The sequence below is a fragment of the Phalacrocorax aristotelis genome, chromosome 7 (genome assembly GCF_949628215.1).
Source record: "Phalacrocorax aristotelis chromosome 7, bGulAri2.1, whole genome shotgun sequence".
NCBI lineage: Eukaryota > Metazoa > Chordata > Aves > Suliformes > Phalacrocoracidae > Phalacrocorax > Phalacrocorax aristotelis.
Genome location: NC_134282.1, coordinates 27335742 through 27349018, shown reverse-complemented (window position 1 = coordinate 27349018; position 13277 = coordinate 27335742). Strand labels below are relative to the sequence as shown.

The window sequence follows — 13277 nt, the reverse complement described above, 5'->3', positions numbered from 1 at the left end:
TCCTCCTGTCAGCAAGTGTCTCTTTCCAGGGCTGGAATTACTGTCTGCCCAGACGGAGTCCAGCAAAAGCAGACAGCACCCCATTATAAGGAAACATGCAGCTGTGCTCATCTCAGCATAAAGGCATCAATTTTATTCAGCACTGTCAAATGCAGAGTAATTATACAGGGCAGGACATAGGGACCCTGAAGCAAGTGTCCTGAAACAGACCCCTCTCATTCAGCTGAATAAGATGCCTTCAGCCATTTGGACTGATAAACAATTATCAACCCCTCCCCACTCACAAACCCTCTCTGCCGTCCCACAGACCCTCCTCTATTGCAAGCAAAGGGAAGTGTTGGACAGGCTAAGCTGTTACCATAGCAGCCACCCCTCTCCCTCTCCCCACTCCCACCATTATGGAATTGTCCTATTCTGAAATGTCCTGTTGTGTCTATTAATACCAGACTTCCCCCAAACAATGCTTCTCTCCACCCTCCTAAAATAATCAGGGGACTCCAAGAAGTCTGTGTTCATGGCTGGGAGCTCAGTAGCAGCCTTTAGTAAGCACCATGAACACTGGAATATTCATACAATACATTCATATCTATAACAGCAGCAGCAACCCCAGTGCCAAGAGCTCAGCTGGGATGAAGACCGCTCTTCAGTGCTGGGGTGTCCTCTCCTCTGCTCTGTCGTGTGACTGAGCTGATAATGTGCTATCAGAGCTAGAAGGACACTATATAAAGGGGCTGCCCTCTCCACCCTCAGCAACTCTGCCACTGTTTTCTCTTTTTGGATAATCTTGTTTTCACCATTGCTGCTTCTATTTGGTTTGCTGTCATCGGAAGGAGTTCCTTGAGATCTTCCCCAAAAGGACCCTATACTCCACCCATAGGACTGCGTTGTAAAGAGGTAAGAGACAAACTTCTGTTAGCAGAATAATGAAGGAGCTTTCCTAATGGCATTAGTTTTAGCTGGTGTCAGTGAGGTGGAAAGACACACACACAGAGGTGGATTAATAGAATGAAAATGTCTGAAACTAAGAATAGTCAATATTTTTGAACCTCAAAGAACCTTGCTCTTCTTTACATCACTCCTCCAAAACATAAGTTTTCAGGCTTCTGTACCTAGTGTACACCCATTTGTGCCAGGAAAACTGACAGTGGTATGCCAGAACGCTCTGACACTGCTGTGATGCTCATGAGAAACAAGTATTTCAGCTGAAAGGTGGGAGGCTCAGCAGGGACTGATTTTCAGGACAATTGTTTCAGTCAGTAGATGACTATTTCTAATGAAGAGTACTTTCAGTGAATAATAGTTCCCATTTGACAAGATATTACAACCATAATCATAAAAACCTGCAAACTAGCGTAATCCCAAACCAGAAACTGCTCTAGCTGAGAGCAAGAACAGGAATTTCCGATATCCACTACAAACCCTAACATATAATTCAAATTTGTCTGCAGTAGGCATTATAATGAAAGTTCCAAATGAGCCAGGTAACTAACGTATGATGAGCTAAATATTTCTTCTGCTTATTGTTTCATTAATGATAGAGCATCTGCTGAAAGAATAATCAGGTTGTGTCTATACTGGCAGCCTTGTGGATTTTTATCTTGCTTGTTTCTGAGAAGAGAAACAGGGTGTAAAATATGGTCAGTGTGCATGCATTTCAAATGAGCAGTGACATCCCCTTTACAGCTCAGCCCTGGGAGGCTCGGGGTAATGGCTCATTCCAGAATAGCACTCTGTTTAGCAATACATAAATCACTAAATATTCACACAACACCAAGAGTGCAATCCAAGTGGAAATTATTGGACAATGAGCCAGACTCCTAAAGAAGTTTTTTGTCTGTTGAGTCAAAGCCTCTTGCACCATATAGCTTAGCACAAACTACATATTCTAGGTCGTTTGGGAAGGTTTTTAGTTTAGCATCCATCAGACTAGCACAACAAGCTTTCCAGGACTCTGAGTGGCTTTTTTTCTAAGCATATCAAACCAAAAAGAAAGAAAAAACTAAAATTTAAACACATTTATTTTAAATTAAATTCATTTTAAATTAAATTGATAGGATAAAAACAGGCAAAACAGAAGTGGAACTGTAAATAACAGCAAAGGTCTTTGCACACTGTCTACAGAACACACTGTTGAAGAACTATTACTTTTGTAAAGTTGTAGCACTTTGTTGGAAAGATATAAATTCTAAAAATAAGCTCAATGACTAATTCTAGTGACATGTCAGCTTTTTTCCTAACCTCCAAGTGCTGCACCACAATTTTCATGTCAAACAGACTGTAAAAAAAAAAAAATTAAAACTTGATTAAATTTCCCTTCCGCTTTAAAAACCTAAGCAAAATTAGAAAGATGCCACTTCCCTTTTCTATGATTTCTGACCAGACAATCAAAAATATCTCCCTTCACCTTGCTCTAAAAAGTAAATTAGGTAACAGCAGCTCTCCTAAGAAGGCTCTGAAAATACTGAATCTACTTCAATTTTATCATTAGTTCTAAGCCTCTCCCTTCCTGACACTGACATACTGGGCTTCTAGATAGCGCTGACATTCTCCCTTCTACTCCACCCCACAGTATTTTGCAGTGAAAGCATGTCCAGACAGAAATCAATGGGAGACTTAATGCTGCCATAAGTAAGGACAAAACTCTCAACTTTTAAGTCTTGGCTATTCCAAGTCTGGCACTAACATTCAGCTGAATCTGAATCCCAAAGATCCTCCTTAGGAAATCAGCCAAATAGAATGAGTTCAATGTATCATGCTGCTAAACCCCTAGTATTTAGCTTGTAAACAGGGAAAAAGTCTGCTTACTGCTTCACTTCCTGAACTGATTTAAATCATCATTAAGACAGGGACTTCCCTGCCGGTTCCATTAGACAACCCTGCTTCTGCCTTTTCAGCTGGTCCAAGACAGCACTTACTGCTTTCTCAGTGTTGTCACAACCATCTATGGAGTAATGCTTATCTATCAGACCACCCAATCACTGACAGGTGTGCGTGTGTAAAGAGCACCTGATGACATTTTCCACAGATGAAAAGCATATTTAAACGAAGTGCCCAACACAAAAAAAGGCTACATAGCCGGAACATCAGGCGATAGGTACCACTGTAAATTAACAGCCAGTAAAAAGGCACAGTCTCATCCTATTTCTCCTTCGGTATGCAACAGAAAAATACATATTTAAACTAGTTCCACCCAGGGAGGACAAGCATTTGAGCATTCAACATTACTATCACATACAAACTTCAAAATCTTGTGTTCAAAAATACCTGCAGGTTTTACTTTGTAAAGGACAAATAAACACTGGAAAGAAAAATTGCAGGCTCCTCTGCAAACCCAGGAAATTCACACAGAAAACTGCAACAGGGAAATTTTCCTTTTGTACAAGATTTCACATGGATTTTTAGAGATAAAATGTCCCTTGGAAAAAGGGGCTGTACATCCTTGCACAGGCACTTCTAGTAATCCCAAGATAATTATTTGTTGCCATCTCTAGGACTCCAAAGAAGCACGGAGCTGGCAGCAGGCATACACTCAGACCTAGAGCCTTTTTTGTGCCATAAACATGCAGGGTATCTAGGCAATGCATGGAGTAGGAAGGCCCCTCTGTGGCCATATGAAGACATTTCAGTTTCTGATTTTCCTTCATTGTCCCATCTGTTGACTTTCATCTCTTCAACTGTGAACTAAACAGAAGCAGTCCAGCATATTAATCTCTAGCTATTGTAGTTTTCTGTCCACCTGCAAGTGACTGCAGCCAAACAGAAGACAGTAATTACCTTGGAATTTTGTTTACTTTTTCCAGTATATTGGTCTGTTCTTAATCCCATCTCAGTTTCTCGATTAGCCACCAATATTTTTAGACATCTGAACAAACAGTTCTGTTGGGAAGCTGGATGCATCACATAATGCCTTTGATCAACTGTCTAATGATGTAGGATTTCAGCATATAGCACAGCTTCTGCCCAAGACTACAAGTTTTGTCTAACAATGTCAGCAACCATCTTAAAATTTTAATCTCAGTAGAGGAAAATCAATGTATTTAAAGATGTATTGAATATTATGGAGAAATGGGCAATCAGTACAAAATGCGATGGCGAGCACAATGGAGGTACTGCTGCACATACTGTAACACCTCTGAGGAAAGAAATAGAGACAATGCTGGAAACTCACACTGTCTGCGTTTCCCTAACACCTATAGCCACAGATGAGAAATGTATTAAGAGCCATGGGTAGGTGCCCAGAAAATCTTATCACTTTTTATTGATGCTGTACAGGACCCTGCAGATAACAGAGTGACTGACAAAGCTAAGCTCAGTTTTACTAAGCTGTGTCTTAGAAAAGGCCCTGGATAAGCTACGGTGGAGTTCAAGGCTTTTGAGGGGGGAAGAGAGTCATGCTGGGAAAAGAAAGCTGCAGGGAAGAATGACACTTTGACAAGTAACTGACAGCATGAGCATTACTAACAATCTTTCCTGAGTCAATTCACTGGCTTTTTGCTGTTCAAATGAGATCCTGCTACCCATCTGAAAAGTTTCCTGCTATATTAGAACTAGATGCATTTGCCTTAAATATAGAACTTTAGACTAAAATAATTCACAAATATTTTCAGAAACTCTGCGGTTTTTTTAATAACAGCAATACCTGACCTGTCTTTAACTTCTCCTAGGAACAAGACAGATATTCTGAACTAGGTCACCTTACAACAACTACCTGTGCTCAGCAAAGCTGACTCAATAGGAGCTCCTCAGTCCTGAATCATGCTTTCAAATAAAACACAGCAAATACTTTCTAGCTAGACATACAGAACCCACTTCCACTCCTCCATTAACCAGACACACAATCATTTCACCGCTCTGTTACTCAACTGATCTCAGCACAGGCTGGAGACAATCTCATAGTCAGCTAGATAGCTCTTCATAGTGGCTCCTTCAACAGGAATTAATGGTCTGGAAAACCCAGCTAAGCAGGAGGTATTCAGAATTTTAATATAAGGGTTTAAACTCAGACTGACTTCTTGTATTAAATAGCAAACAGGAGACATGACTGATTTCCATGTGTGGTTTTTTTTGGATGGGTTTTCTGGGTTGTTTGGTTTTTTTCTTCACAAAACCAGGCTTTTTTGTAATATACTGTCTCAATTCTTTCAGATTTTGTGGGTTTTTTCTTCAAAACTGTGGTGAAAAATGAATGGCCCAGCAGATCCCTCAAGCCTACTCTTCAATTGCTCAAATCAATCAAATTTCTCTTTGGAAACATCAGAGCAATGTGGCAAAGAGACACACCTTGAGAACATCCTTTTTGCCACTTTCTACTTCCTGGACTTCATCCTGGCTTTTGTTGGCAATGCCCTGGCTCTTTGGCTCTTCATCCGGGACCAAAAGTCAGGCACACCTGCCAACATTTTCCTGATGCACCTAGCTGTGGCTGATCTGTCCTTTGTGCTGGTACTCCCCACCCGGCTGGTGTACCATTTTTCTGGTAATCACTGGCCATTTGGTGAGATCCCATGCAGACTCACTGGCTTCCTTTTTTACCTCAACATGTATGCCAGCATCTACTTCCTTATGTGTATCAGTGTTGACCGTTTCCTAGCCATTGTGCACCCTGTGAAGTCCATCAAGCTCCGCAGGTCCCTTTATGCCCATTTGTCATGTGCCCTTCTATGGGTTATAGTTGGTGTTGCAATGGCACCTCTGCTGCTCAGTGTGCAGACAGTCAAGATGAAAAACACAACTGTCTGCCTGCAGCTCTACAGAGAAAAGGCATCACACCATGCCCTTGTGTCCTTAGCAGTGGCATTCACCTTCCCATTCGTTACTACAGTGACTTGCTACTTATTAATCATCCGAAGCCTGAAGAGTGGGAACAGAGTTGAGAAACACCTGAAAGAAAAAGCTATCAAAATGATCATCATGGTACTGATGATTTTTCTGATTTGCTTTGTACCTTATCATGTCAATCGCTACATTTATATTCTCCATTACAATGGGACCAAAACTTCCTGTGAAACACAGCGTATTCTAGCTCTCAGTAACCGCATCACTTCCTGCCTTACAAGTCTAAACGGTGCCTTTGATCCAGTCATGTATTTTTTTGTAGCCGAGAAATTCCGTGAGGCTTTGTGCAGTCTCTTTTGTGTTAAGACGATTGTAACGTTGCCTCAAACATATGAGGGTAAGACAAATGAAAGTTCACTAAGTGCTAAATCTGAACTGTGAACATGACTCTTGTCACTGCTTCAACTTAAAAACACTCTATTCCACCAAAATCAGCTGAGAGTGCAAATACCCAGCGAGATAATCCACTCAGCTTCAAACTCATCCTGAAGAGGGAAGTTCTATTGTTTTTATGGGACTGCAATTGGTAAGAACCCCTCTGGCAACAGAGATCACATGCTCTTATGTTACTGAAACGGCAAACAGATGTACAGCTCTACTGATTTCCAAGATGTGAAACTGAGGGCTGAACACTCACGAATAGATAAGGGAGCAAAGAGGCTATTAAATGGACATTTGGGGGGAAAAAAAAAAGGAGGTAACTTAATTGCCAAAGCATTCAGTAATGACTCTTCCTGTGCACAATGCATACAGCCTACTTTAAAATTTTATACTGTGTCAGCAGTAGAGATCCACTCCTGAGATAGACCTGCCCGATGAAAAGATAGCATGCTTGCACATCTTGTTCAAGTCTCCAAATTCAAAGCATTTATACATAGTAGACAGAAAATCTGTACTAAATGGTGGCAATAAAAAAAAAGATCAAAATGCTGCAGCACACCCAACCTAGATTGGAATTAAGATAGGACTTAAAATTTTTTTACTTCTTCCCAACATTCAGAGTGGGAGATGAGCACTAAACCTCAGACTACCTTTTCTATCTGCCGCCTGCCATTGTCTCAAAGCTACAGAGAGAGGTTGGACAACATTCACTGCACTGCCTCTTTTACATAGTTCCCTGCAAAACATCAGATATCCTGATAACCCTCTAACTGAAAATGGAAAAGGGCTCTTTAGGAGTACAGCATTCATCTTTGCTACATGCCGACTCATAAAAATATGAGCCCAAATGGCGAAAGTAAAGAAAAGTAAGCATATGAAGAAGTGAAGTCTACTTTGTCCAGAAGAGATTCCTACCTTTGAGGTGTTTTACAATTATTTTTGTGACTTATCTAGCAAGACTATTCCTTCACTATGGATAAAGTAGACATTATCTTAACTATCCTCACAGATATAAATTGCATCCAGTGGAATATGCCTGGAAATGACAGGCAGACTAGGGAATATCAGGTACAATGAGAAGCAGGAAAAGGAACCCAAGAGTTCCCAATAATATTTACTAGAAGACTGTTTCTATGCTATAGAGATAAATATTATAGGAAATCACCTGACAGGTGAATTATATTTTTTTATGTACATATACATACACATAGCCCTTTTCTGTGCTTTTGGGAATGAGCTCCTTACCATTTTAGATTTGGGCCACAAGTTATGAAATCAAACATACTTTTTCTTGCTTGAACTGCTTCAATCCTGACTGCTTTCCCAAAACACCCTAGGTGCTATCACAAAAGCCCATTCTAACAAGTTTAGGTGTCAAAAGAAAATCCGTTATGCCCAACTCCAAAAACTAAGGCAGAGAAGTTGCATGCAGGATGGAAGAGAAGAGGGGGTTGAGAGGACTCCCTGCTGGACAGGGTACAAGTATATAACCTTTCTTTCCCTTCTTCACCATTTAGTTAGCGAGAATATAAACTCTAGGAAACTACTAGGCTTTGCTCAAGACAGATGAAAGCCTGAAGTTAACCATGAATTGTGCAACGCTGTCTGCTAACTGCTGGATTGTTTTATTTTCTTATCATGGTATGCTTTTGTACAAGTTCACTTTTATGTTTTTATTTCTTACTTCTTAATTAAATGCATTAATCAACCTTTAGGACTCATTTTTATATTTCGATGTATAAAATTAATGATTTCTGAAGACCAGGGGAATCACATGCCGAACAGGCTTTGCTGTAACCCTTGTATTATTCTCTTGGCCTTTTGCTGTATCTTGATTTCCTGCTCAGCAGCTTACTTGATAAACAGCGTGCCCAGCATCATGTAATCCCTTTTCTCACTTTCGGCCTTTTGTCTGAAATCCCTTTCTTTTCCAGAACCCTCCCACTAGCTACTAAAATTTGAGTTTCTGCTTTCTACATGTTTCATTGCATGAAGAACACTGTTGTTCATCCCATTTCCCATCCCCTAACAGGCTATTCCTTAAAGCTTCTTCCGTATCTTTTCAAGCTTCACCTCTCAGTGTACAACTACCTGACCATTCTCACCATCTCACTACTGTATCAATAAAAATACTGATAAAACTTCCAGAGCTCCTGCTCTATCTTACCTCCCAGCATTCTTCACAAAACCCAGGTCAGCAAGTGCTACATCACAGAGCTCACAGCGGAAACATTCTGGGTGCCAATTATTGTTCATTGCCTTGATAACACGCCCAATAATGAACTCACCTGCAAAAAGAAAGCAGCACCTTGAGATGCATGCAGAAAACAGTCTTATCAAAAGTCTACTGCCTTTCATTATCCCTCCACTTTAATTCCACAAGAACTATTACAGTCTAACTTTGAAAAAAACAAAACCAAAAACAATTATTCCCACAACCAGGGTACCCCAAATCACTGCTGGTATCCTTCCAGAGCTCCTGTTCCTTAAAATGACCTCAGGAATCCCAGCCCATGGCTGGATGTCACTGCAGTGGTGGGAGGTTTGCACAGGCCCGTAGATGTTACCCCACAGTGTTGACATGCACCACATCTTACCACATTCACCGCAGCAAGGAGCAAACAGCATCTGAAAGTCATGCTCACAGTACTTACGACCTTCAAACTGTGAACAAAACACAAAGGAACCCTCATGAATATCTGAGCTACTCTTGTGTCTTGATAGTTCAGCATGATTTTCCATTGAAATGACCAATTAGTCAAGGTCAGTCAAGTTTTCCAGTTCTAGCTCCCCCCACTTGTTTTTAAACTCCTAAAGATTTTTCTTAAATAACTATCCAGATATGGCTTCAGCCTCATGGCGAATTTGCATAGCAAACAGTTATATTAATAGCAATGCTGCTATTAATATATATAATTAATATAACTATTGCTACAGTAAAAATCCTGAAGTGTCCAAAGCCCTTTTCCTATAGTTGGCTTTAACTTAATTTTTCCTTTAGTTCTTTTTACTCATGTAATTCAGAACTACTCCTTCTACATGGGGCTAAAACTCACAGCAAATTAAGAACACAGCATGTTTAAAATAATGTGTTATTCAAAATATGTGCTCATACATATGCTGTAAAAAATATTTCAACCACATTTTTAAATGGGTTCACGAATTTCAGCTGCTCAATGGGAAAAGTTTGGTACAAGATGTCTAAAAATAAAGCAAAAATTCACTTATGCCTAATGAAGTGTTAAGAAACATTTTGTATTTTCTTTTTATCCAAAAAGCAAGCACAGAGTTTTTGTTGTTACTGATGTATAGGAAGGAATATGTGAGAAGACAAAAAAGAAAATGAAGTTGGAAGACCCTCAAAAAAATAGCAACAAAGGTTTAGGGCTAAGAAATTAAACATGCAAGAAAGATGGAAATTCATATTTGTGGCAGAATTTTCAGTTAATTCCTTGCATTTTAATGGAGCTATTTCTCTTCTCTTACCCACAGTATGAGACCTCACCTCATAAAAAAGTCCATCTGGGAACTGACGAAAACACTGAGCACAGACAAAGCAGTTTTCATGATAGAGCTCCCCGTTGCTGTTTACAATCCTCTCTGCAGGATCAAATCGAGTCTGGCAGCGTTCACATACTGCATTTGCAAGAGCATCAGACATATTACTGGAATAAAGACAAGAGTAAGAACGTGAGCAGTCACAGCCAATCACGAGTATAATCACCCAAGTTTCCCCAACATCTATGAACACAACATTTCCACTGCTTTAAACTCCCTTTTGCATGAAAAAAAAAACCAACCACCAATGAGTCAACTCAGCACTGACATCAGTTAGAAATAATGTTCTTGCAACTCACACGCGGCAGAATGAGCTCATGTAGCAGATACACCTATTGCGCAGTTTTGGCTGCTTCACCAGTCTTTCAACCCACTATGTCATCCCGCTAATAGCTCATACCAAATATGCACAATTTTAAGTAAACCAGTAGTTCAGAGAGCAGCAAACACAATGATCCTGACTTCTGGGAATTTCTGGTCTCAGGATGTCAGGATGTGCACCTCTAAGGATATTCTGATGTGTAATAAGCACTCAAATCCCTCTGCAGTCTCCCCTTCACCGAAGGAATTAACAGGGCATTTCCCCCTCTACCCAGCAGCTTATGTGCACAAGATTCATTGGAAAATAACTGCATTCAATGCCTCTGTCTTCCTAATGAATTAGTTGAAAGTGTCAAAGTGTTAAAAAGGTATGGGAAAAGAGAAGTCTGGCTGGCTTGCTTGGAAAATACATCAGCTTCATTTCCTCAGACAGTGAGGCTAAAAAACCCCCAAAGCCACACTTGCAAATCACGTAAAGGACGCAGCCTGTCTCGCCTAAAACGCGGAACAACCCTAACCTCTTTCACAAAATTTTCACACTTGCAATCATGACAATCTAAGTTCTCTATATACTAACAGAATGTAGTTTTAAAATCGTATCTCACATGTCTAAACAGGGAGGGAAAAATTATAAGGGAGAGTCTCAGTTTCTTGTTGCGATGTGTTCTTTCTTCTATCCACCAGACTATCCAATATAAAAATTCAATGTAGTTACACTTTTAGATATAATGAAAACTATTTTATGCCTTCTGGGCACCTTCTGAATTCTAGGATTGGAAAGATAGCTGTTTCATAGGTGGGAGTATAAAAAATTTCCAGCAAAAATATCTGAAATATTTGTGTAGTAGTTTTCCTGAAGCATATAACATATTCATAAAATGAAAGACGGCTTAGTCTGAAAGGTTTTTTTTCTTTCTTTTTATATTCAAAGCTACTTTGAACTGAATTTCCTTCATTACTGTTAAGCTACAGCCTGACATGCTATTTTCCACACCTCTTCATAGAGAACAGTAACACGATAAGCATGTTCCAGAGCAGAAGATTCTCTTTCCTCCAATCAGAGACACCCCTACAAAAACACGCCACCGTTTGTATTCTCGGGCTTTGTGCTCCAAGCACAACTAGAACCAGCAGGCAGCAGCACAGGTAGCAGCCTCATATTCCTGAGGCAACAAAACCAGCCCTGTGCTTCAGCTGGCTCAGCTGAGCCAAACATACCACATTTGCAGCCTCTACGAATATCCTACATTGTGACCTCGAGTGACTGCTCAGTAAAAATATACTTTCTTTCTGTCACTCCAATTCCAAGGGTGACAAAGACCAAGGGAGGTGGTTATAATTTCAAAAATGGAGTACTGATTTAGCAGGATTTTGTTACAAGTTGTTTCCTTACTGCACTACAAAGGAGCTTTAAAAAACAGACGTGGACCAGAATCATGGACAAGCAGGAAATCTTGTCATTTATTTTTATCCTGACAGAGTACCAAAGGAATAGGTCAACACAGAAACATCAGTGTTCGCAGCAAAGCCGAGAGGAGACCTAATCGGCTTAGTTTTCAATCACCGCTCTTTCAGTTACGACATGCAAATGCGTACCACGACTTGCAAATATAATCTCCCCATCAAGTACTTTTTCCCACTTGAAAAACTTGATGCCTGAATTCCAAGACTTGAGCTAGCCAGCAGCCGTGATTAAGAAAGCCTCATGTCAACGTCAGTGAAAAAGCTCCACTGGGTTACCGAAAAAAAACAGGCAAAACAGCATTCGAGCAAGTTCAGTTTCCTACGCAGCAGCAAGTATTACACCCTACACACTAGCAACAAAGCATGAGCTAAGGCTGTGTTTCTTGGTTTTTTTGCTTTATAAACATGAAATCAACATTTTAAAAAATCCTGATTTTTTTTTTTCTTTCTCCAAATGAACTTTAACAGCACTGCAGGGAAGGAACAGTACCCATCGCTGCCACTACTGACTACCTGCTGGCTGAGCTCTGCAAGAACAGAGCTGCCACCTAGACAACAGCAGCATGCAACAATTACAGCCTGCAACCTGCACAGCCATGTTCCTGTATGAAACACAGGGCAAGTTCACGAGTGGGATAGTTCACACCAAACACTATTGAATATACTTATCCCGGGATAGATTCTGACATAAGTCCCATGGCTGTTAGTGAAACAGGTAATGAAGACATAGGGACTTACTCATTGGAATAAGGCTTTCAGGAGCCTCTGTTCTGAAACCAGCTTTTGACGGCTGTCAAGACAGAGTAACCCCACTGCAAGCCCTAACTTCTAAACAATATAAAATCTATTGGGAAATTTAAATTCCTAGTGAAAGTAAAATGCACTATTGCTCTGTGTTCTCACTGTCTTCCCTTAGCATGAAGTACAACTTCGGATTTAGTTTTTAACTCTCAAAAAACTAATTTACCTCATTCATTTGCAAAATCAAGAGAATATCAAGAGTCCCAAGAATTTATTTACCATTCTGCTGATGCATGATGATGCAAAAGGTCCAACTCCATTACTAGCTATGGACTTTTGCTCAAGATATTCCAATACTGCTTAACAACAGAATATGATACACAGCGCAAAAATCACTAATGATTTTGCAAAACAGCATAGAACAAACACTTCAAAGACTTGGAAATGGAAAATATTAAAAAAAATTAAAAATTAACTAAAAGAACTTGGTTGATGCTGACAAGATTTCCTTAAAGGCATAAGAAAGATGATGGTGATACAGCCTGAGCTGTCCAAGAAATGCCGCAATGCAAATGAGCTACTGACTGTGACTTGTTACTCATACATAAGAAAAACTATTAGTCCCGGTGAAAAAAAAAACCCAAAGAACCTGTACACAAAATAACATACTCCTCTGTCTCAACTATAACCCAGTTGAAATTTGTTGGGGAGAGCTGTACAGGAGGCAGCTAAATCACACATCAGCTCCCAACCATTGTGTCTCCTGTAATACAAACCAGCAGTTGTGGCTCTTCGATAATCATAGCTCAAGTTTCTCCTCTCTGCTCTCTTTCCATTCATGACTTTGCATCTGTTTTTACTTAAGATGTTTTATTCTTTTACAATCAAGCTAAAAGTTGCAACTTCAGCATTGCCACAAAGGTGTAAAATTGTGTTCATCTGATTCATGTCAATATGGAACAATGCTAGGGCCACAC

At 40.0% G+C, this 13277-nt stretch overlaps 2 protein-coding genes across 3 annotated transcripts in view; one reads left to right on the top strand and one right to left on the bottom strand.

Annotated features, from left to right (window-relative positions):
* Positions 1-13277, bottom strand: part of LIMS2 (LIM zinc finger domain containing 2) — a 43400-nt gene that overhangs the window by 9395 nt on the left and 20728 nt on the right. For both annotated transcript variants that reach the window (XM_075099399.1, XM_075099400.1), the window contains exons 2-4: positions 9722-9881; positions 8814-8880; positions 8384-8504 (exon numbers count right to left, since the gene is read on the bottom strand). In XM_075099399.1, the coding sequence (XP_074955500.1) occupies positions 8384-8504; positions 8814-8880; positions 9722-9881 (348 nt within the window). The remainder of the gene's footprint in view (positions 1-8383; positions 8505-8813; positions 8881-9721; positions 9882-13277) is intronic.
* On the top strand, positions 494-7925 carry GPR17 (G protein-coupled receptor 17). Its single transcript, XM_075099398.1, has 2 exons — positions 494-894; positions 5146-7925. The coding sequence occupies exon 2, from the start codon at positions 5182-5184 to the stop codon at positions 6214-6216; it is 1035 nt and encodes a 344-aa protein (XP_074955499.1). The 5' UTR covers positions 494-894; positions 5146-5181; the 3' UTR covers positions 6217-7925.